Source organism: Heloderma suspectum, chromosome 2 (genome assembly GCF_057233095.1).
Source record: "Heloderma suspectum isolate Gila_16-S chromosome 2, 16-S_ref, whole genome shotgun sequence".
Classification (NCBI taxonomy): domain Eukaryota; kingdom Metazoa; phylum Chordata; class Lepidosauria; order Squamata; family Helodermatidae; genus Heloderma; species Heloderma suspectum.
The window spans coordinates 298,181,940-298,206,839 of record NC_139459.1 but is presented as its reverse complement, the minus strand read 5'-3'; the positions used below and the strand labels follow the sequence as shown (position 1 = coordinate 298,206,839).

General features: G+C 42.0%; 1 protein-coding gene across 1 annotated transcript in view; it reads right to left on the bottom strand.

The window, feature by feature from the left end:
- Positions 1-24,900, bottom strand: part of CACNA2D3 (calcium voltage-gated channel auxiliary subunit alpha2delta 3) — an 821,063-nt gene that overhangs the window by 283,019 nt on the left and 513,144 nt on the right. The window contains exons 12-13 of the mRNA XM_084829826.1: positions 14,235-14,313; positions 6,245-6,378 (exon numbers count right to left, since the gene is read on the bottom strand). Coding sequence (XP_084685952.1) covers positions 6,245-6,378; positions 14,235-14,313 — 213 coding nt within the window. The remainder of the gene's footprint in view (positions 1-6,244; positions 6,379-14,234; positions 14,314-24,900) is intronic.

Here is a 24,900-nt window from a genome sequence, read left to right as displayed (position 1 = left end):
CCCCTCAAATGAGACTAAGTTTTACCCCCTCCTATCCCCCGCTCCAGATGTTTTTTTAAAAAATTCAGGCGTTATTCTCGCAGAATCAGGGCTTCTCTGCGATCTTTTTTTTCCTAATTGAGGCATGATCTAATTGAGGCAAGCTTCGAAGCATGTCTTCTTGTCTTCTTCCGGCTACCGATCGCATAGCTTCCTCAGCAGCCCCTGTTTCTTCAGCAACCAGCAAAGGGCTGGATGTGCACACGCTTGTCTGATCTCACAACTTCGAAGCTTCGAAGATCGTGCCTCAATTAGAAAAAAAAACATCGCGGAGAAGCCCCGATTCTGCGAGGATAACACCTGAATTAAAAACACACACATCCAGAGCAGGAGATAGGAGGGGGTAAAACTTAGTCTCATTTGAGGGGATACAACAACCCCCTGCTCAGTGCAGGAAGCCTGATTCCCAGGTGGAATCCCATCCAAGCACTGCCTGGGACCGACCCTGCTTAGCTTCCGAGATCAGACAAGTGCGTGCACATCCAGCCCTTTGCTGGTTGCTGAGGAAATGGGGGCTGCGGAGGAAGCTATGCGATCGGTAGCTGGAAGAAGACATGGGGCCATTGAGAGCTGTGATTGGACAGGAGGGAAATACAAACACCGTCGCATATGGACAGGCGGGGGAGGGGACTACGACCTGATGCAGTAGCGAAGGCTGAAAATCAGAGCACGTTAAGGGGAAATATCGGGATATTAGGATATTGAAAGCGGGAGCATGGAAGTGGGAAATTCCGGTTCCAATTCGAGGCGGCTACTGCGTAGTGTGAAAGGCAGGCAGTGAAACCTCATTGGAAGCGAAAAAAGGCAGTAAGTGTAGATCCAGCCCAAGTCCTATGAAGAAAAGCTGAAGGAGCTGAGTATGTTTAGCCTGGAGAAGAGACCAGACGAGCTGTCACATAGATGATGGAGCAAATGTGTTTTCTGTGGCTCCGAAGGGTATGTCCTAAACCAATGGGCTCAAATTAGAAGAAAAAGGATTTAGACTAAACATTCGGAATAACGTCCTGGAGGTACAAGCTGTTCAACAGTGAAATAGACTGCCTCAAAAAGTGGTAGAGACTCCTTCATTAGAGTTTCTAAAGCAGAGCCGGAAGGCCATCAATCGATCAGGGTGCTGTAGTTGTGGATTTCTTGAATCACAAGGGCTTTGAAGTCCCTTCTAACTGTACGATCCTATATTCTGTGAGAGAAGGTGAGGAGGGACATGATTTTGACTTTGTGCTTTACATGCAGAAATGCTTAAGGCCTCTACTGTGTACAGTATAAATGTAAACATTGTTAAAGACAGGTTAAGGCGGAGTACCTTTATAAAGTTCAATGAAGCATACTTTGCGTGGCATTACATTTGATATCATAAAAAGAACAAACATTATTTTCTATGTTAAGCCTATGTTCTGTGAGACTGTGTCATGATACCTGTTTTATTTGCCAGACTTATTCTTTCCCTTTTTCAGAGCATGAACAAAACTGCTGAGGCATTTGTAAGTGAAAAACCTTTTCAGGGCAGGATCCAGCCAAGGTTAAGCACTTTAATGATCCATTGCTTTGAATGGGAATGAAACCTATGACTAACCCTCCAACTGAAATCAATGAATTTTGAAGTTTTTAAACTTTAGCTGGATCTTATCCATGAAGTTTCTTCTGAACCTATGTTGTGTAAAATTACTTTTAGTTCCCATTATAATACAGACAGAATAACATTTCATTTTCATATATTGGCTCTTACCTGCCACAAGGTCATTTCTAAACACTGCTTAGAAGACTTGCAGTTGCTTAGCAGTAAATAGCACATTTGCCTCCTGGTTCAGCAAAGAAACTGTGAATGTGATATGTGAATAATTCCTCCAGTGCTTACGGATCTTGCAACCAGCAGGCCACAATTCCAGCCTGTCAGCATTAGAATGCTGACAAATTGGACATTTCATGCAAAGACTGGAATTGAAACAATTTGCCCCCAAATTCTCCCCTGTGAATTTTGACACTAAATATTCTCCAGATGTGCAGATATTAAGTGAATATTTGATAATGTCAGCATTTGACATCCAACAATTTTGCAGTAGAACTGCATCTGAAAGAATCTGACTGCATGCTTGCACGACCACTGCACAAATGTAATCTGTGTTTTCATTTAAACCAAAGGTCTCAAACATGGTGCCCTTGGACACCCTCTTGGGGCCCACCAGGCTCCCTGCTCCTGCTGACTTCTATTTTATTTCTTAAGATTGTTTTTAATTAAATTATTTATTTTTTAACTGGGAGAGTGGCATGCTGCAAAGAGAAAGGCTGCTCTCCAGCATCATCTTTACTTGAGTTCAGAAGAGTGTTTTTTTGTGTTTTGGAGCTCAGACCCCTCCTCTACCTTGTACTTAGGTTCTTGGGAAAGTTACTTTTCTTTTAGTCCCACCAGTTTTCCTTCTGGGAAATAAAAGTTTTGTGACTGTGGCAGCCATTTTATCAATCAACAACCCTCCCGCCTATGGCAGCCATTTTGTGAGAGTGCCCGTGACACTCTCTCCAAATGTCTAATGTGCCCACTGACCAAAAAAGTTGGACACCCCTGAATTGAGAAATATGTTCCCACGGATAGGTTACAAAACCTCACAAAGTCAAATTTCCATTGTCAAATTTTGATTCCAAAAGATACATGTGGAGTTTTGGGTCAAAATCAGATTTGTGAAATTTGATTTAAGAAAAGATTGTAAAATGCCAGTTTGATGGAGAGAAATACCTTACACAGGGCCTAAGAAAGAACACTAAGGATCTTGATAAGCTATAGAAGTGTGAATCCAGAGGCAGAGTAATGGATGAGGGAAAGAACAGGAAGTGGGAGAAGGTCAGACCTAAGCGGTAGTGGAAGAGAGGGAGTTCTGAGGGAAAGATGGCTCTAACCAATTTAAACAAGTGCTTAACTTCCTCAGTGAAATCGATGTGGCTTAAAAGTACTTATTTTGGGTTGGATTGTGCGCCTTCTATTAAAGTTTCTTGCTCACAGAATCAAAAGGCAGAGATTAACAGAAAAGAAGCTGTAAATTTAGTTATTTGGCAAAGAAAGCACTTTAATTGTATTTCAGAGTTCACCTGTAAGGCATCACATTGCAGTGTTTTTCATACAGAAATAAATACAAAAATAATGGAAAAGAAAAGGGCTTAAAAACATTTTTGACCAGCAGTTGAGTTGGTAGTTACCAAATGCTAAGCTCATCATGTTCCGTTGGCCTTCCATGCTGCATACACATGATAAGCTGGCAGAATCCAGCACAGCTGATACACAATAGTCATTTCACACAACTAACCACTCCACTCCAAGGCACAAAATAACACTCTCGGTGCCTTAAATCAAGTGAGAATGAGAGATGAAATCAAAAGAACCTAATCAGCTCTCTTCTTGCTTCATATGAAATTTGAGGTAGTAAGCACTTATTGATGGTCACACCAAATGTTGCCGTGAAAGACAGATGATAAGTGAGCTCATCATAATTCCAATGCTCCTTCAAGAAAACAGTTTTAGAGATAGATAAAGAAAATATGAAAAATGCTACTGCAATTGTAGATGTGACTTACATTACAAAAAGGAGACTTGCACAAAGTTAAGACTATATATCTTGAAGCTGCCATCATGTATCTTTAGAACTGCTCTTAAAGTTAAACAAACAGCCAAAAAGAGTGCAGTCTCTCAATCTGGCAAAGGCTAACATTTCTACCATCAGAAGTTCTCTTTAGACCCAGGAAATACAGTGGGTAAAAATTAACAGAATCTACGGGCAAGCCAAAATCTTTTCCTACTCAGAACTCTTTAAATAACCAACTCGCAACAGTGATGCTGAAGTTGCTTTAAAGCATGAACACACCAGAAAGGCAGTCTTAAGAAAATGGATGCAGTCCTCATGGCAAATCAGATGTAATTGTAAATTAAAGAAAGCAGTATTTTTTTTAAAAGGAAGTGGCAAGATATTACATATGAACATAGGAAATAGATGTGGGTGTACACCTCCTGGTTCTCCTCGGATTGACAATGACTCAGAAATGAACCTATTACTTTTCTCCCCAAATCAGAACAAACGTGTTCATTTTCTGAGCCAATCCAAGGATCCTGGAAAATGAGAAGCCCCCTCTCCCTGCCAGCCTCCTCAGAGAATCCTCCCCACTCTTCTCTTTACTTATCAACAAGTGGGGATGGTGACAGTAGCAGTGAATTCAGAGTCAGCAAGATGGAGGTTTTTTCCCCCCTTCCTCTGTTGCCCAGAGTGACAGCCACAGAAAGGAGACTGGGGGTGGGGGGGACCCTTTCCTCCTCCCACTCTCCACTCACTACCACTGCTACTACCACAATCCCTGCTCTTCAGTATGCTTTGTTATTGGGGCTGGCAGAGTGGATTTCTGGAAGCAGGTAGGATTGGTGAGGAGGGGGGAGGGAAGTTAGGAATCCTTCTCTTGCTCAGATTTTGCTCAAAGCCAGAGAAAGACAGAGAAGGGCTTCAGAGTGCACCTATGCTTTGAGGTAGCCTTTTAAGAACTCTAAAGTTTGGTTCCAAGCCAGGCTCAGGAAAACTTCACTGGCATCACTAATAGGAAGCTGCCCTTATACCAGATCCGACTATTTGTCCATCTGGCCCAATATTGTCTATTCTGACTGGCAGTGACTTCCGGGGTCTCAGGCAGGATTCCTTCCTAGCCTTTCATTTCATTTTTTCAGTGTTTAGGAGGAGACAGAACCCAAACAGGGAGGACTAGAGAGTTGCACTGGAAAGACACGATACCAGACCTGAATTCCATAATTCAACCCACATTAAAACCAAGAAGCATATTAAAATCTATACAATGTCATCGATATGTCACAATAAGACAGTTTAAATTTGTACAGCTCATTTGTCACAGTATTAAAAGTGGATTTGAATAAAGGTTTCTAGAAAGATAAGTTTCTTCTAGCATAATATTGCATGAAGCTCATAAACCTGGCAAAGGTTTGATTTTCTGGTTTGTAGAAAACATTTCTTTAAAGTGAGATTGCGCTCACCTGATAAGATCTCTGAGCTTTGCCTAGTTCTGGTAGAAGTTAAAAAAACAGAAAAGAACTAAAAAAATTCTGCACAGACAATCAGAATAAATATTAGAAACTAAGAGTCGGACACGACTGAACAACTGAACAACAACAACAATGCATACTCAGCAAAGTATATTTGCTACAGCTTTGTTTATATGGAGTGGTCCTACGGTCTATGATCCCCAGTATAAAAATATATTCTTATTTTAAAAATGCAAACAAACTCTACAAATGATCAAGACAATCTACTACTTACCATAAAAAACATGTGAACACAAAGCAAACACAAAACGTAAATATTATATCATCACTGAAAAACAAAACAGGTTCTAATGTTTGCTACCAATCATGCTTAAGACTACAAACACTAAAAGGAGAAAGGTTATCTACTAGATTTCAACATGAAAGGCATCTCCCTTTTAAAAATGTAATCCTACATTCTTAAATATATTGTACACATACAAAAAACTCCCAAGACATTCTTGCAAGGTTTCCTGTTGGAATCCTCAACATACCAGCTTATGGTCTGTCTGTCTGCGTCTATATACAGTTTCAGAACTCACACTGAGATTATTATTTTGAAGAGGATTTAACCAGAGGTGTTTCCCACCCACCCCTGAATTAGGCGTGAGTGATTCTGGATTAGATCTATCACATATCAATTAGATTTGCCTTGACAGTTACCACATTCAAAAATGGTATGCAGAAGAAGTTAATTGCATGTAGGTAAAATATGTAGATTAGTAGCCATTCACAGACACTTGGTGTCCTTGTCAGTTATTAACAAGTTGCCCACCTCTACTTTACAGCATCAGAACTATTATCTTGTCATTTGGCCTCTTGGTATCAAGCACAAGTCTTACTTGCAGTAGCTGATTTAGGCTTACTCCATACATTCATACTTTATGTGCTTGATGAGCAAAATGCAGCTTTACTAACTGGAAGCCTTACATTCTCTACAAATGAAAGACTTTCCATTAACTGCTGCAGCTGAAATCAGTTCATTCAACTTATGTAAACTGAACTTCATCTTAGCAGTACATGCACAATCCACATTCAAAAAAGCAAAAGCTCAGGGCATTCTTAAATGCAATATGAGACCACCACCTTTTGGTGTTCTGCAAATAAACAGGATGTGTTAAATGTTGCCTCTTGCAGACTTACAGTGCTGTCAACATAGGCTTCAGTCCATACCACGTCATGTTCTTGATCAATCACTTTGGGTCGACTAAGCACATGGAGATATTCCATTACATTTTCTTGCACATCAGCAAGAGTAGAGATTTGAGTGAAAAAGCCTATAGACATTTTAAAAGAGAAAAGGGGGAGGGAGAGAGCAGATAAAATGAGACCATGCAGATAAAACTGAGCGTGGAATATGCATAATAATTACATTCATCTTGTCTCCTATTTGTGCTACAAGGAATGGGAAAGGAGGAAAAAATTGAAGGGGGGAAAAATCCAAAGAAGTCCTGTCAAGCATTAATTTGTGAAAGCACAAGTCTGTGAAATGATATGTCAGTCCTGAAAGGTTCCATTCCTTAGAGTGTTATACACCATTGCACAGCCTGTCCTACTTTTTGTTGGTTCCAAGTGAATTTCTCAGCTTCAGGATAAAGTAAAAGTGGAGGGAGTTTATTCTTAAAGGTAAATGCTTTAGAAATGGTAGGGGTCTTTTTACTTTTCACATCCTTTCTAAATGCCCAGCATCACAAACATAAGGCTGGCACAGTGAAATTTCTAGTTCAGTCCTGTTCTAGCTCTATTCGTTCTAAACCTGAATGCAGAGTTCCACTACCATAATCTCTTCTTTCTATCAGTTCCCATTACAGTGACCTAATGCTACATATGATGTAATAAACATCTATCCACAGGAAGAACCACATCTACTAAGGCAGTAAGGAATCTTCAAGGAACATTTAGTAATGAGACTCGGTGGACTGCATCACTGGGCTGAATGTTTCTCAGTGGCTATCTTCTGATGATTTACTAAAATCATGAGTTGCTGTACTTCCTGTCAAATCACTAACCAATCAGCTGGATATCCTTTTAGTGAAATCACTAACCAGGATGTGTGGTTCGTGAGCTCTCCCTGCAAGAGGCATGCATCTGTTGGTATGCGGTGTGTGCGTATGTGTGCATAAATGCATAAGCACATATGTGTACATGTTTGCAGGCACTAACACGCAAAATGGCTGTTCAGACATTACTCTGAACATGTGTAGCTAGGTGAGTAGGATTGCTGACCCCACCTACCACGTGTGTTCAGCGTACAGTCTACAGGGCCTACATGCATACGAACTGGGGACACAGGAACACGCTGCTTTCCTGCTTGTATGCACAGTTTGCATGTACATAGACTGTTTCAGACATTATACCAAATATGTTGAGGGGCAAGGGTAAGGCCAGTGGACATGAGTGGGAATGATCCCCCTGTACACATTCAGAACAAAGTCTGAATAGTGCTAGTATCTCACAAACTGCATGACACAGATTGTGAAGTCATGCTCCCTATACAACTAGGACAAATAGTTAGGGAAGTCACGGGCATCTGGTTGGGGCATGAGGCTCAGTGATTTTCCACTGGCTCGGCCCCTTGGATGCCAGTCAGCAGACGCCTGCGCTTGCCTGACTCAGCATGCGCTGAGTCGGGCTAGAGTGGTGGTCCCCGCTGCTCTGCTGAGCTGCCATTTCGTGGAAAATGGCAGCTTGTCCTTTTCCACAAAGGGCCCTTTTCTGTAAATGGCATCTGTAAAGAGGCCCATTTTCACACCATTACAGGGGTAAATTGTCTATAGACTATTTACGCCTGTAATGTTGCGTAAATGGACCTCTTTATGGCCACCATTTACGTAAAATCGGCTTTTACGGAAAAGGATAAGCCACCATTTCCCACAAAATGGCGGCTCGGCAGAGCAGCAGAACACCATTCACTGCTCGCTGGCCACCCACAAACCGCCTGGCAGATCACACAGAGCAAGCAGGGTTGGGCAAGTGGTGCGCAAGGCAGGCTGAGGTGAGTTCGCCCATCGCTACAAACAGTGCAGCTTTCCCCAACCTTCAGATGTGTAGGATTGCAACTCCTATAATTTCCAGCCAGCATGGCCATTAGCTGTGCTGGCTAAGAATTATGGGAGTTGCTGTCCAACACATCTAGAGTGCCAGGTTGGAGGAGCCTGAAATAGTGCTTTTTATTAGAAATATTTAGGTATGAAACTAGGGTGGCAAAAATACTCAATAAAAAGCCATGACGTTAAAAAGCCAGTTCCAGGTTCTGCATCTCTAACAAATTCAAGTATCACACTAGGTTCTCAAGTCTATATTTTCTTCCACAGAACGAAATGGCTGCGTTTCACTCCTCTGAGAAAAGGTAAAGCACAGCACTTAAGGACATTATTGTGGCATCCCTTAGTGTAGCTTGAAGGCTAACTGTATGCGGCAAGCAAAGGCACAGACATGTATCAAAGAAGATCAAATGGCTGCTTTTTCTAGGGAAAAGTAGCTTCAGGAGGCAGATTTTGAATGGAGAATAGGTGCAAAGGGAAGGGTACTTAATCTTTTCCTTGTCCACCTCTTTCTCCACTCCAAATCACTCCTCAAGCCACTTTCCCTCCTGCAAGGTTCCAAATGTGTCTTCGTCTCTCCAAACACACACTTGGAATGCTGAACAAAGTGGCTTGAGATATGATCAATATGCAGATGACACCCAGTTCTGTTCCTCCTTTTCATCAAACCCAGGTGAGGCAGTGGGAGAAATTTGTTCAGTTCACATTTTAATGCAAATCTACCTGATTTGCACTTCCTGAACACAATCTGAAATGCAGTTACCCATTGCTATTTCTGTAAATTTTGTGATGCAGTTCTCCAATCAAAAATTGCATACAAAAATGTGTATATTAGGGGAAAGTGCGTACAAAACTCCATGTGTTAGGGAAAACAGCATCCAAAAATATATTTGGCAACATTGCTTGCAAAACATGTGCACATTAGGCAAAAATGTGTATATTAGGGGGAATACATGCAAAAATGTGTATGAATTCTCATGTGGAGTTTTAAAAAAAACTGATGCAGAAACAGGATGGAATGGACTTAAGATTGAAAAAGTGATAAACTGATAGAAATTAAAATTGACAGATTCATTCATTAGTGCCTGGTTAGCCAGTGCAGTCAGTAATCAGTGTGGTGCTTAGTCAGTGCCTGGACACAGTTATGGGCTGGATGAGGGCCAATAAACTGAAGCTCAATCTAGACAAGACAGAAGTACCATTAATGGGTGCTTCATCTGCCCAGGTAAGTAGTGATCAACCTGTTCTAGAGGTGACTGCACTCATTCTAATGACCAGATTCATAATCAGGAGGTGCTCATTGATTCATCTTTGTCACTGAAGGAACAAATAGTCTCTGTAGTCCTTTACTCACTTAGGAAGAGCTACAATCCTACCTGGGCAGGAATAACCTTGCTTCAGTTATTAATGTCCTGGTGAACTCCTCCCATGGAATTAGTTCAGAATATGCTACTTTTTATTTTACTGTCAAAAGAATTCTTAACTTGCTTTATTATATATGGTAAACTGCCTGGGAAACTTTTTCTTATAGGATTGCCTTAAAATGTGGTAAATATGTTAGTCAGTAAAGAAATAAATGAAATGGAAGGAACAGGGCAGGGGGACAGTTTGGAGCAGATAAACAGTGCGGAAAGGATTGCATGCCCTAAACCTGACATTTCACCACTCCCTAGACTACTTTTCAGAAAGTCAGTGCCAGTTTCTGTCACACGCATCTGTGTGTAGTATGCTGCCACCCCCAAATGTAATGTGTGAACCATTCCCTTCAGGGCACCAGAATTTGGGATACTGTGGGTGTAGTTGGGCAGTCTTATACCATTCTTATACCTTAGTCATGTAATAGCTAACTGTTGCATGAGTTATTATTGATCACATTACACTGCCTCTTGTTACTGTTTTGTCCCCAGCCAGATTCCACGCTGGTATATTGATCAATTTCCTCAACCTCTTTCCTCCATGTTCGGTAAAGCGCTGGGCACATGAAGCATAATTAATACTTAGATAAACTAACATTAAAGAAAAGGGGCTGTCAAATTGCTGCAGTGAGGTAGACTATTTTCTTAAAGACTCACTTAATACTGGCTCTTTTGTTTGTGGAGAACTAAAACATTAGAGTCCGCCTTTGTTTTTACAGCTGGCAAACTTTCAGTTATAATTGACTGCTGAGGGAGAGGCAGTGGCTGAATCCCTTAAAATTTGGCATGGGGAGCCTTTTAGGAAACGTGACTTGTGCATCTGAAGTTCTTGGTAATATTTGCAGTTTCTTCATCCTTTGGGCTCATTCTCCTACAGACTTTGGGCAAGATCATTGTAAACTTTCATAAGCTACTCTGTAGCAGCTTCAGGATCTTGACTGTTTTAATGTATTTAAAATGGGCTGCCGCTTTGCCTCATTAAACCCAGGCTCCCTCAAGATACGGCCTACTTATGTATGAGAGAAACATGCTGGAGCTGGAGGAGGAGGTGGGGGTCACATGCAGTGTGGTGTGAATTTCCACAGCGATCCAGTTCCAGAGAAAGGACTTCACTACCCACAGTTCAGTCAGCTGGAAACCTTTCAAACACCTTCCATCTCTGCTGTGCTTCCAAGGGGAAAATCACCAGAAGGAAAATTGATTCTAGGGCCAGTGACCTCTATGACAGTGACACGGTTTGGCTTACCCATCCATGCAGGAATTAGACTGCAGTGCAGTACTTCTGAGACTCTGCAGATCAGTGCTGCCAGGCCTTGCTTCTCTCTTGCAGCTATTATCCTCCATTTCCCCCCAGAAAAAAGAACCTGGCAGTGCTGCAGCTGATAAAGGCAACTTCTTAAGAGTACAGTTCCATGAGTGAAATAAACTTGTGCTGTAGCATCTATAGGGATCGGTTCAATTAACATGCCATAGTGTATCAGAGACATTCATGAGCCTTTTGCCACTTCAGGCAAGTCGCTACATATGTATTAATGAAACCAACAATTAAAGGTTCTGCTGACTTATTCTTATATCAGTCAAGTGGATCTGATGTTTTAATGTTGGCAGAAATAATCCACATTTATGCAGGTACAGAAAGATAATCAAATGTAGACCTCCTTGGTTTAACTGGTGAAGAAAAAGAAATATTGATGATCTAAAACAAAGAGTGGTTTGATTCTGCTCTGGTCTCACTCATGGGACTCCTCCATTTACCACAGTGCTATGGGATGCAAAGAAGCCACAAAATATCACCGACTACTCCCTCTGCTAATATACCAAGCAGCCCACAGCTGCCAGGGGGATGCCTAAAGCACATACCGGGATACTTGACTGCATGGTCCCAGAACAGAAGCCCCCCAGGAGACATTGCTCTGAAAATACCAGATAGGGCTACTTTGCTGGGTCCAAATAATAAATACAGGGACAGCTGCTTAGCAACCTTCTGATGGATTTCAAATAGCTTCCTACAATTGCTAAGTGTTCACTCCTTGAACCTTATTTTGGGGCTCTTAGCATCAAGAAGGTTAAAAAGGAAATGACAGAAATACCATTAGGATAACAAGACGATTCTCTCCAAAGATCACAAAAATATGATGCAGAGCCATATATGCTATTTGGTCTTGCAACAAAGAAAAGCCTTTATTTCTCCATTATTAAAGACTGGGCTAGTATATACCACATTAACAAGCGTGGAAGGAAGCTACCTCCCCACGGTCACATTTTCCGAACGGCTGTGCTTAGATCTTTGTGAAGCATGGGTAATGTACAGTCTGAAAAGCTAACATACTTTGTTGTTGACTAAACTGTCTGTTAAAATCTTGCTTCAAAGGATTCTTATACGCTGACTAAGCCTAAATGTTGGTGCAATATTAGCCGATTAAGACAAGTCTTTAAACGGAATAATTTCCATCAGATGGGCACAGACAGCGGTTAACGCAATAGTCCATGACTAAACGGATGTACTTCAAGTGAATCATTAGAATGTCATGTGGTGCGCACACACGCAAAAGTGAGAAAACACCAGTACATAATGTGATGACAGACAGAACTGTAGCTTAACCGGAGATGTTATCCCTGCACAGCATTATGCGTTCAGGGTTTTATCGTTTTTTGTTTAGGCAACTATCAACTTGACGTATGTGCTATAGTACATATAGCATACAATGAAAGTACTTCCCCGTGCCTTTTGATGAAGACTTCTTAACAAAACAGGGACTTTCCTATTCCTCCATATATGAGTCTAATATCCTTGAAGTCAAACTAGATGCAATGCTGGAGATCCATGATCAAGAATTTCCCACTATTTTTTTTTAACCAAGGAGAACCCCACGAAGCTGCCCTGAAGACTGATGAAGTGGTGCTAGGGGAAGAGGATGCTTAACGTTTTTTTTTGTGTACCATTTCCCCAAACAAAATCCCCCACCCCCAGCTCCTATTATCTCTTGGCAAAGCAGCAGCATGGTACAGCTAATTAGCAAAACAACAAGAACAACTAAAAAAGTGTAACACCTCAGTTACAGATCTCCCATGCCACATCGACTTTGGTCCTTGGTTTTTCTCTCTAACATGCAGAGTGGCACCTTCTGTGTGGGACCTGGTTCAGGATTCCAGTATTTCTAAGTAGCTTGAGACTCCATTCTTCTCTGAAGGGGAAAGTTCTACTCAGGCTAGAACTTAGTATGAGTTAGTATGATTGACTTCGTATCACTTATTTTATGTTCACTATGGCTCAGAGACTAGGGAGATGTCTTGCTGGGACACTGACACATATTGCTTATTGTGATCTACAATTTATATTTAGAAGTAATATAATAGCTATATCTTAAAATCATCAAGTGGGGAAAAGACATTGTAGCCTACCTATTATCCATGTGACACCATATTGATTGATTGATTGATTACATTGAATTTATACCTGGCCTTTCTACCAAAAAATGGCACTCAAGGTGGCTTACAAAAACAATTTAAAGTAGGTTAAAACAATAAAACCAGAGACATGCCCCAAATGCATACTGCAAACACTGTCTACTTACTGAAGAGAAGCCAGTTCAAGACCTGTTACTTCATGTTTGCCATTTTCCCATGGAAGTATGTCTTAGAAGGTATCACCTTTCTCTCTGTGTTAGGATATCCAGTGCTACATTATTCCACTCAGATGCTAGATTTTATTTTTCCCCAATTATTTGTTATGTATAACAACATATAAAATATAAATTAAAACAAATAAAATACAAATTGTTTTAAAGCTTAGAATTAACCAGATCAGCTAAAACTCGTTTTAGAAATCCATCCTAAAAGGTGATTGGCTCAGGAATATTTCATTAGGGTAAGATATTCCACAGAGCTGGCACCGCAACAGAGACAAAGTCAAATTTTGTCTCCCAAGTATCTTGATTCCTGAAAGGAGGGCTCAGCAGGATCTTTCTGGCAGATCTACAGGACAATCCTGTGTAAGTTTACTTGATGGAACATATTCCCAGGAAAATATGCATAATATTGCAGTCCTCATACAAGGAAAGATGTTCTCTTAGGCACCCAAGCTGTTCTTAAACTCAGTGGGTTAAAACCCAGCACCTTGAATTTATACTCAGGAGCTAATTGATAGCCAGGGCAGTTGTCAGAGAGTTGACTGAGAAGGTTCTTGCCTCCTCACTTCAACTAGAAAGAAATGGAGGCTACAGCAATCTGTGCTAGTCCTGAGTAGAATGAACTTCACTAGGCATAAATTAATCCAATTCCCCTAAAATTCACTTTGCAAGTCAAGGGAAAAAATAGAAAAGTATAACTTCAAAACATATTTTTGCATTTTACTGGGAACCATGGTGATGGCCTAGTTAATTTTACCAGGAATAGTTTGGGACTACCACCTTGTCACACCCACCTTGGGGCAGATTCCACATACAGGTAACCAAACCATACTGGGGATGAGCTCCCTTGTCATGGGGTAGCTTGATTGTCCATGTGTCATCCTGCCAGTGCCAAGTGGGTTTCTCACCACAGTCCCACCTCCCTGCAAGCAAAGGTGTTAAAGATACCAGCGTAGGGTTGAATGAGAGCAGACAGAGAGAAAGAACAGCCGTCAGGGAAGGAGCAAATTTTTGCGACATTTTTTGCGAAAGAAATTCAACCAACCTTTGTTGGCACAAGCCATCCATTTGAGGTTGTCAGCAAAGGCAGCTTCTCTTCCTATCAGGTAGGTGAAAATGCGTACCTGAAAAAAAAATGCTAGATTAAAAACAGACCGCTTTGGATGTGAATTTAAAGGAAATACCTCACCCAAACTAATCAATATTAATTAAGCAAGTTATAAGGAGGAAAAAGTTCAAAACTACAGTCTAACCTTGAGCACATTCTACTGGAAATGTCCCATTGATTTCAATGGAATTTTCTTCTGAGTTTAGCGAGCTATGAATGTTCCAGTCAGTGTTTAATGAAAAGATTTCTCACAGTTGATTTTTGTAAAACACACACATACTCCACCTGGAATTTTACCAAAACTATAAGCAAGCATAAATGAGAAGTTAACACTTTTGAGGTGTAGCTTGAAGTCACATGATACAGAGGTCTGTCCTATAGTTCAAATTTAGTAGAACTGCTCTGGTCTGAACCTTACATTTAATTATTACACAAATTATTGCTACAGATGTGGAAGCATGAGGCAACCTATTGGCAAAGCCTCCGTCTTTCAAATGTGTGAGGTTATATATTAATATGAATCTTCCCACAATAAGGATACATGATTTCAAATGTGTTCCCCACCCCCCTCATCCTGGAAAGAAAAATTGCAGAGCTGTCCAATATGGTCTCTGTTCATGAGGTAGACAATTATCTAAAAATATGCTGCAGCCTTGCACCAAACCCACTTATATGAGAAAACTCAACATAGTTGAGACTGCAAAGGTCAACTTGAAGTTTAAGAAAAGCTTTCACTTTAACTGTCCGTATTTACAAGGTACAGCTCCTATTTTTGTTGCTTAAAATTAAATTAAATTACATTTTAATAAAATTAAAATTAAAAGATCCAGGGCACAGGCCCATAACACAAATTTGCATATATATATATATATATATATATATATATATATATATATATATCAGAGTCTAAGCACACCTCTAGTGTGTGTGTGTGTGGGGGGGGGTGTGCGGGTGGTGTGCTTGCGTGTGTGTATAGATTACATACATACATACATACGAAGTGTGCACTGACCCCCCCACCCCACTTCAACTCAGACCCCGATTCAGCATTTTGGAAAACATCCTGCTTCTGCTCAGGCCAGTTTGTAGTCAGTCCACTTCAGCTCAGCACCAAACCTGAGACAAGGCTTGGAAAAATGAGTCTTTATGCTCCCTGTTGACTACCATGGGAAATTAGAAGACAGCTGTTACTTTTTTCTCTTGGTCAGAACTGGATGATAATTTCAGGCATATGGGTGCCTAAGAGAACATCTCTCCTTGTATGAGGACCTAGAAGGGAATTACACCTGCCCAATGTCAGAAAAAGAGGTGCAGAGTTATATTTTGATTTTCTTTTAAAGGGAACTGCCAATAACATTTTTATTACTTGGAAGAACTGGATAAAATTTTCAGGATTCATTGCCCCTTCAGAGGAGATGTCTGCCAAATTTCATAATGATAGCCACAGGGGTTTTTGTGCAGGGGTGGCCTTGACATTTTGAGGTCTCCAAAAGAGGTCATACTTTTCTCCCTATGTTCCCTGTGAACCATTGTTCTGAAAATTACAGACAGCCTAGAGTTGTCCCTAAATAAGAAATCAGCAAAGTTTCAGAAGGATATGTGCAGCAATTCATGTGGAAGGGGAGTTCTCCAATCTGGGGGAGGGAGTGATTTGCTTTCCCTTAGATTCACCCCTTCCCCAATAGTTTTTGGGTAAATTTGTATGAAAATGCACAGGTCATTAGAAGCGTCCCCCAGGCAAGAAACCTGCACAGTTTCTGAGGATATACATGCATGCAAATTTAGAATTACTAGAATTTATTTACATTTCACCAATGTTAGCAGCAGAGGAACATGGGTGGGAAGATGCTATTGGACTCATGCCCTGCTTGTGGGTTTCCTGTGGGCATCTGGTTGGCCACTGTGTGAACAGAATGCTGGGCTAGATAGGCCTTGGTCTGATGCAGCACGGCTCTTCTTATGTTCTTAAATAGAGAGTGCCTCTGGGCATGTGCAGAATGTTTTTCTTTCACCACTGAGCACTTACATTCTTCCCCTGCCAATTCTATTCCCCTCCATGCAACCATCCCTCCTCCTCCTACCATCCTCCAGCAACTCTTCATAAAAACAGGTGTCTTGTTTTGCGCAACTCCTCTCTACCTCCTCCTTGTTATGCACAAGCTCTCATTGTATCTTCCTCCCCATAACTTCATTTGTGCCAAGGATTCAGCCAATGAGTCTGTTTTCAAAACTAGGGCTAAGTTATAGAGAAGCTCTGAGCATGTACTAAGTGCCTTTCTCTCACTAATGAAGCTACAGTTAATGCAAATTGGGGGGAAAAACCTCACACATGAGAAAACATACATAGGACTGAGCTGAAAGGGTAGTCAATTCATTAGACAGAATTGTGTAGGCACTGTATTAAGCCCGAAGTACCATGCTCACAACTCAGGACTTATTTCTGAGTAAATATGCAGAACATCAGGGTGCAAACCTCCCTGCAAAAGTAACTTGTGCTGGAATCCTATGCAAACTTTCCTGAGGGTAAGCCTCATTAAAGATAATGGGGCTTCTGGGGAGGCATACATAGGATTGTATAAATGAGCAGTATTTATCTCCCCTCCACTTAAAAAACAAACCAAAAACTCCTATTTTAATTAAAGCTTTCTGTTCATAGGAACATAGGAAACTGCCTTATACTGAGTCAGACCCTGGGTCCATCTAGCGCAGTATTGTTGTCACTGACTGGCAGCAGCGGCTCTCCAGGGTTGCAGGCAGGATTATTTCCTAGCCCTACCTGGAGATGCTGGGGATTGAACCTGGGACCTTCTGCATGCCAAGCATGTGCTCCACCACTGAGCTACAGCCCTTCCTATGGCTGGATAATGGCAACTGACAAACAAAACAGCCCCAGATTTGTTTCTCTGCAACCATGTGAACCCACTTTTCTCAAAGACTCGAGTGAGAAGGAGAAAACCCAACCCTCTTGTCTGTTTGTATACAGTCAAATACAGTTCAGAATTTCCCTTGCCCACTTTAGAGAATTCTCTTTCAGAATTCCCCAAGATATGCTCTGGGTGGAATAAAGAAGAGAAAGAAAGGACAGGACAGGACAGGACAGGACAGGGGAATGAAGAAGAAGAATGGTGATTGGAAATGCGTGAGGGTGGGTGGGTAGAGAGAATTCCCCAAGTCAAGTGGCTCCTTTCAGAGAGGTAGTACCTCAGAGGGATTTAGGAGGCTGTGGAGGGTTTGTAAGGATTGCACGTACTTAACTCTATGAGGTAAGGTGGCTGAGGGCTTTTTCTAGCTTTTGTAAAACTATAGAACCTAATTAAAAGCCTCAGCAGTTCCTCGATCATGACGCCACATAGTCCTAACCCTCCTTTGGGAATAAGTTGAGTCCTACAGCTATTTAGAAGAAATTAAAGTGGAGGGGGAGAAAGAAGTTTGTGGAGGCTGATTGGATCCTTTGCTGTACTGAAACTACTAAACGTCTGCAGAAGCCAAAGGTTCCAGTTTGGGGCGGTAAAATCAGATGCTGTGTGAAACACCAGTATTTCACATGGAGCTCTTTCTTCCCTTCCTTCTCCCTCTTCAGAATTTCATTGCTGTAGTGAAACTACTAAACGTCTGCAGAAGCCAACGGTTCCAGTTTGGGGCGGTAAAATCAGATGCTGCGTGAAACACCAGTATTTCACATGGAGCTCTTTCTTCCCTTCCTTCTCCCTCTTCAGAATTTCATTGCAAGCAAGCTCCCAACAGTGGCATGTAAGAGCAGAAAAGAAAAGTAGGGGGAGAGAGATTTTTTGCACCTCAAAAACAAAAAACCCTACACCAGAGATTAGGGATAGTGATCTCCTAATGGTCACCTTAAACACCTTCTGATTAGGATCTCTAATCCTCTGTATGGCTTGACAGTTTTTTACTTTTTGCTTTAGTTTTTGAGAAAAGGAAACCTTATTCATAGCTAGCACAAAATCCACTGGACCTGTCTGAAATTTGGCAGGTTCAATCAGCTCCATGGGGGCTGTCAGGTCCCCAAATTCCATGTATTTATATGGAAGAATGAGAAAATTATAGCTCTTTGCTTTGACAGATTTTCTTGAAAATAGAAAATTTTACCTGTGACTAGCACAAAAGCCACTGGACCTAACTGCCTGAAATTGGGAGTATTTTATCACATCCATGGGGGCTACAAGGTCTCAAAAATGTCATGTATTTATCATACAAACTTTAAAAAGTTATGTCTGCTTCTGTTTTCCATTGCAAGTCAATGGGAAAATGTAAAAAAAAAGAAAAAAGAAAAGTTAATTTGGACAGCTCAAAAGATCCGGGGCACAGCTAAAAAAAAAATCCAGGGCCTGTGCCCAGGTGGGCCTCTTTTAATGACACCCCTGGTTGTTATGTGTCTCTGCACAATCACTGTCCCTCTTTTGTCCATCTTTTTGCCCTTTGTGAGCTTCCCTATTGAGAGAACATTCCAAAGTTGAGGCACCCTGCCACAACCAAAAAGGCCCTGCCTCAGGTCACCACCTACCTCACCTGGGTGACCTGAAGAAGGGCCTCTGAAAATAATCTTAATGCCTAAGCAGATCAGTGCTGAGCATATCATTAGACAGAGTGAGGCACCCACCTCAGGCAGCAGGTGCTGGGGGTGAGCAAGCAGCCGTGAGGTGTTGGAAGACAGGGCTGTGTACACCATGTGGCCTGCCTGCTGTAGGTGCAGTGTTTGTCCCATTGCCAGTGTTGGAGTAGGATTCAATTGTCAATCACGTTTGCTTCTGTACGTGGAAATGGGAGGGGAGTGCCATCTTGCCCTTTGTATCAGGCAATTGGCTCTGAAGCAGAGTCATGTGGGAGAAAGTTGCCTTTCACATATCCTTGTCCCAAGCCAGGTAGAATTTTGAAGGTTAACACCAGCACTATTGTAATATGGCTTTTAATCTGAGATGCTAACAGTTTTGTGCTGTTTTTATTAAAGGTAAAAGGTAAAGGTGTCCCCAACCAGTCGTGTCCGACTCTAAGGTGCGGTGCTCATCCCCGTTTCTAAGCCGAAGAGCCAGTGCTGTCCGAAGACGCTTCCGTGGTCATGTGGCTGGCATGACTGAACACCGAGGTGCACGGAACACTGTTACCTTTCCCGCTGAGGCGGTACCTATTTATCTACTTGCAATTTCTTGCTTTCTAACTGCTAGGTTGGCAGGAGCTGGGACTGAAGATGGGAGCTCACTCCATCATGCAGCACTCGGGTCTCGAACTGCTGGGAAATATTTTCTATCCTGCATTTTTATTGTCTTTTGCATTTTTAGCATTTCATTTTGATTGTCTTGATCTGTAAGCCTCCAAGAGAACATATGTTGATGGGCAGTCATATAGATTTAATAAATCTAATTAATCAGTCAATTTATCAGTCCAACCTTTGAAATATGCCAGAAATGGACTGGGAGCCAATGCAGTTGTTTTAAGACTGGCAAGACATGTTCCACACACCCAGCCCGAGCAAGAGCTAGCAGCTGTATTTTACACTAACTGAAGTTTCAGAGCAGCCTTCAAAGGCTGCCCTCTGTACCACACGTTGCAGTACACCACAAGGATGGTTTACCAGTGCTTGGATAACTGTGACCAGGCTTCTGCTGTCCAGGAGCAGGATTTACAATCAATCTTGTTATCTTCCGCCTGTTCTGCAGTTGAGGACTTTCTTGGATCGTTCTGTCTCGTTCCTTCCCCTTGACCTTACCGCCATGGGTGTCCCTGCTGAGAGTACATATCTCCCGACGGCTTCGCTCACAGCGTTCATTGGAACACACATGCCCACTTACCACAACAAGGTGACGATCCAGCGAGTGAGTGGGAAAACGGAATATCAGTGGACAGCAAAAGAGATGTAAAGATGTTCTCAAAGCTAATCTAAAAAAATGTAACATAAGCATTGAGAACTGGGAAGCTCTAACCCATGAGCGTTCCAACTGGAGGTCAGCCTATATTAAAGGCACTATGGACTTTGAAGAAGCACGAGTACGGGGCGAAAGGGAGAAACGAGCTCAGCGGAAGGCACGTCAAGCAAACCCTCACCGTGACCGCCTTCCACCTGGAAACCTATGTCCTCACTGTGGGAGGCTGTGTGGATCCAGAATTGGCTTTCACAGCCACCTGCAGACCCACTGCTAAGACTCTACTCTTGGAAGACAATCTTACTCGGTCACGAGTGATCGCCACGATGATGATGATTACAATCAATACAAAACTCAGTTCAAAATAAAAGTGAAATTTTAAACAATAACACTATTTTTATTTATTTTATTTTTAAAAAATTCTTGGCCGCCTTTCAGGGCAGAAGCCCTCCCAAGGCAAGTCACAGCAAAAAAAAAATACATAAAAAATACATACTATGGTGTATGTATTTCATACTATGGAAGTTGTACTTCCACTCACCATCAACCTTTAATCAATAATACAGATGTACCGCATTGGCCCTCCTGGCTTGCCATACCAGGAACTCCCTGAGCCAGCTCTCTGCTTTCAGCAAGGCCTAACAGAAAAACTGACAGCACTGCGCCTGGGAGTTGATTCAGGCACTTCGCGGTATGACACGCCAGGAAGGCCAATGCACTGCAATAGGGTTGGCTAATTCATTCCATCCCCACAAGTTTATTGTTATCAAAATTGTCAACAAAATCCATCCTTCCTCTCACAGCTTTTTAAAATCCGTTTTAAAATGGGAAGGGTCTCTTTCATTGATTCGCTTTGCATGCCTGGCTCTCAGAAACTGTTACTTCTCCCTCCACCTTTCCTGTGCCAAAGGTTCAGTGAAGGCTAGGGAACCCAAGTGCCCTAAGCTGGTCCTGGAAAACTGAGGAGGTAAGTAAAATCATCTCCATACTACCTAATGAGCACAAAGTTTAACTGAGTAAACTAGCAGGGCGAAGCATACAGGGGAAGAGAAAGTTCTGCTGAACATGTTGGGGCCAGAGACATTCAACACAAGCCTAGTTGAAATGAACGAAAGCAACTTAACTACTACTACTACTGCTAATAATAATAATAATAATAATACACATTTATTTAGCACTTAGGAGTGCTCCAACTACTTCATGTAATCTTTATAATGTAACTTTGTAAATATAACCTGTCTTTTAAGATTAGCTGATGAGGGTGTGCTGTGCTTGCCATTGCCTTCTGAGGCTTGGTTGGCAGCAGCTAGGGATGTGGAAGAAATTAATTGGATTTATAAATGTATATAAACTTACCCAATTTGTACCTCCCAGAACCAAACCCAATTTGCGATTGGACATCTGCACATTAATGAGTTTGTGATCTGATTTGCGCACACACACAAAAATGTGCTCTTACGATATGTAGGTTTGAAAAAAAGCTCATGAAAAAGTGCATACATCTGAAAAATGTGCACAAACACACTTTAGTTAATATCAAAAGGTGCGTTTTTAAAAATGCACATAGAAATACATCGAGATCTTCATGGGAGGGGGGAAAACCTAGCAATGTTATGCACCAAAGCCGGAATGAGCTCCGAGAACTTCAACGAGCTTGCATTTTGCTGATTAGCGCATCCCTCGTGGCAACATATGAGAGGCCTTTGCAGATGACAAGAAAGAGACAGACTGTCAGGAGGTGCCCTAGCAGCCTCTTTCAGTAGACTCCAATAGCCAACCCAAGACACAGACGAAAGGATTCTTTTCAAGGCTTTAATCCTTTTACAACTTAATGACTCTTTCAGATGCTTAGTCACCAGCGACTAAGCAAAGAACAGCAGAATGGCCTATGCGCTGAGTAGGCAGTTGATCCCCGTTTGAAGGAGAGTCACTTGAAGACCCTGAACCTATGGGCTAGGGAGAGATCCTCCCTCTTTCCCTTGGGTCCATGGGAGGCGGCCATTGCTTGCATGCCAAATGGGCGCTACGCCTCCTTTCCACCCTAATCTTCATGTGGCCTATAACAAGAAAGAAAAAAAGGGGGGCCTGCCTGCCTCTCATTGCTACTGCAATCTATCCCCACCCTGCAAGCTCCACTGGAGAGGTGAGGGGCCCTTCTCTGTCTCAGTGCCCCATATGGGAAACTCTCTGCTCCAGGAGGTTAGAACATCTTTCTCTCTGTGTCCTCTTGGCAGTTGAAGGCTTTTCTTTTTAAATAAGCTGTTGAGTCTGCTTAATTGTATTAATTGCTAGCCCTACCTCTCTGAGCTTTTTAAATGCTTTTAGTCTTGGATTGTGAGTTGTTGTTGTTGTTTTTTATCTAGTTGTTTTAGTGATGGGATTATTATTTTATTTTTATTTTTTCTATGCTGTGTTAGATACTTTGAACATCTCCCTTGGAAGGGAAACATGAGATAGAAATGTCTGTATAAATAATAAACGAATAAGTTAGATTAATATTATTATCCTCCTAATGGAGATTTGAGGGTGAAGGGCTAAGGCTGAGAGTTCATGGCACAGAAGGACTTCCAGATGGGTTTTCTTGAAAACATCACGTTTGTTTTTCTTCTGTTCTATTGCTCACCTAGCACAACCACAGCTATAGTAAACAAAATGCTTAATCTCTCTAAATAAAAGGAAAAGAGTACCATCAGATTTATATCCAAAGAATGGTACATAAATCGTTGTCAATGTTTATCTCTGGGAAGAATGTGCTGAAATATACTCTAAGTGGAGAATGAATCAATCACAGAGATTTATGACTAAGGGGCTCTTTTAAGCTACATATAATCAAACTGTGACTACGTTCCTAATAAAAGGAGAACAGACTTAGCTACAGGAGAGAGAGGGATGGACTAATGTGGCAGCAGTCCAAAATAGCAAATAAACTTAATTGAATGAAAGTCATAAACTTTTAACACATGTGCATTGAAGATCTCTATATAAAAAAAGGGCAGCTATTTTATTAGTTCTATCAGGATAGCTTGTTTCTCCGCTGCCAGCAAGGGTGCAATTAAAATACATGCCTTAATATTTAGTACCTAAGAAAATATACTTTATCCTATTCATTACTACTGTATCTGTTTAGTGAAGCACTTCCTGGATACTGTTTGTGATGCGGGCAGTGACACGTCTCATGCTTCCCCACCCTGCACCATATTGTGAAGCTAGCTACTTAAAAAAAAAAAAAAATCCTTTAGCAGCAGTACATTCTTCTGTATTATCCCAGAATTAGAACATCTACCCATATATTTGTTTGAAGTAGAAAATAGCAGCAAGAATTCCTTAACTACCCCAGGAATGTCCCATCATTTTGTAGAACTTGTTTTATTTTATTCTGTTTACCTGTTGCTTCCTCTGTCTTATGTTTGAGTAAAACTTCAGCCACAGTTTTTCTTCTTGTAAAGGGATGCATGCCAACAGGGCCATTTGGGGTGTGTTTAGACAGAGAAAAGTCCTGCAACTCCCAGCGTCCTACAGTCCTACAGGACAGGACTACAGGACTGTTGTAGGACAGTCCTACAACTGTCCTACAACAGTTCCCAGCTGAGGAACTCCCAGCGTTCCTCAGCCAGCAGGCCATGGGAGCTGTAGGACTTTTTTGCCTGTCTAAGCATGCATAGGATTGCGACCTTACTGTGCTTTATGGCCATCTTCTATCTCAGCCTTCACCAACCTGGTGTGCTCAAGTTGTGTTGGACTGCAACTCCAATCATCTCCAGTCAGCAAATGAATGACTGGTGGCTGTGAGTGATGGGAGTTGTAGTCCAACACATCTGGAAGGCTCCAGGTTGGGGGAGGCTGCTCTGGCTCCACACCCGTTATGGCAAGTTGGGGTGTTTCACTATCGGGAGTGGAAAGGAACTTACAAGAGGGCAAAATTAAAGATAGACAAAGGCCTTCAAGTTCACATACCAACCCATTGTGGGTAAAAGGAATCAGGCAGCGAGAAACCCCTGCTGATCTTTCTGAGCACGGCTGCAATTGCTTTTCACGACTGCAGCCAAGCTGCTTCCAGTGCCCCTTTCCTTCCCTAGTAGAAGCCCCTCCAAAGTGCCCAAATGGCACTTCAGAGGGACTGCCGCTGCCCCCCCCCCCAGTTCCCACCAAGCCCCCTGTTTGGGCACTTTGGAGGGGCTGGTGTTGGCAAGGGGAAACAGGCACTGGGAAAAAAGGGCTCCGATTGGGATTGCGATCAGAGCAGGAACGGAGGCTTGGCGGCGGACAAGATGGGTTCTACTGCCAAGTCTCCTCGGATGCTCGGCAAAGCCAGCTGGAGGACCAAGGGGCGGGGGGGAGAACAAGCTACACACTGTTGGTAGTATGCCCTGTCTTTTGTCGGGTGCACCAACCATGCATTGTGAGTTGTTCGCAAAACAACCCACGGTGCGTAGTTTGTCACCCATCATGGGTTAGCATGTTGTGTGAACGTGCCCAGTATCTCTAATACAAAGCTACGGAGAGATCAGTTACCCTTGTTCTCCACTGCTTTTTGTTAAGCAAAGGAAGTACAGCTGTACTCTTAAACTGACTGTGTAAAATCACCATCTACCCAGCCATGTGTAGCACATGACCCAGTGTTATAAAGATATGGAACTCAGGTGCTTGGGAAAGAAGCCAAAAATGAATTATTTTATTTTCAGCCTTAAGCCTAAGAGGCCTAAAAACCTACTGTGTCTCATAGAGATTGT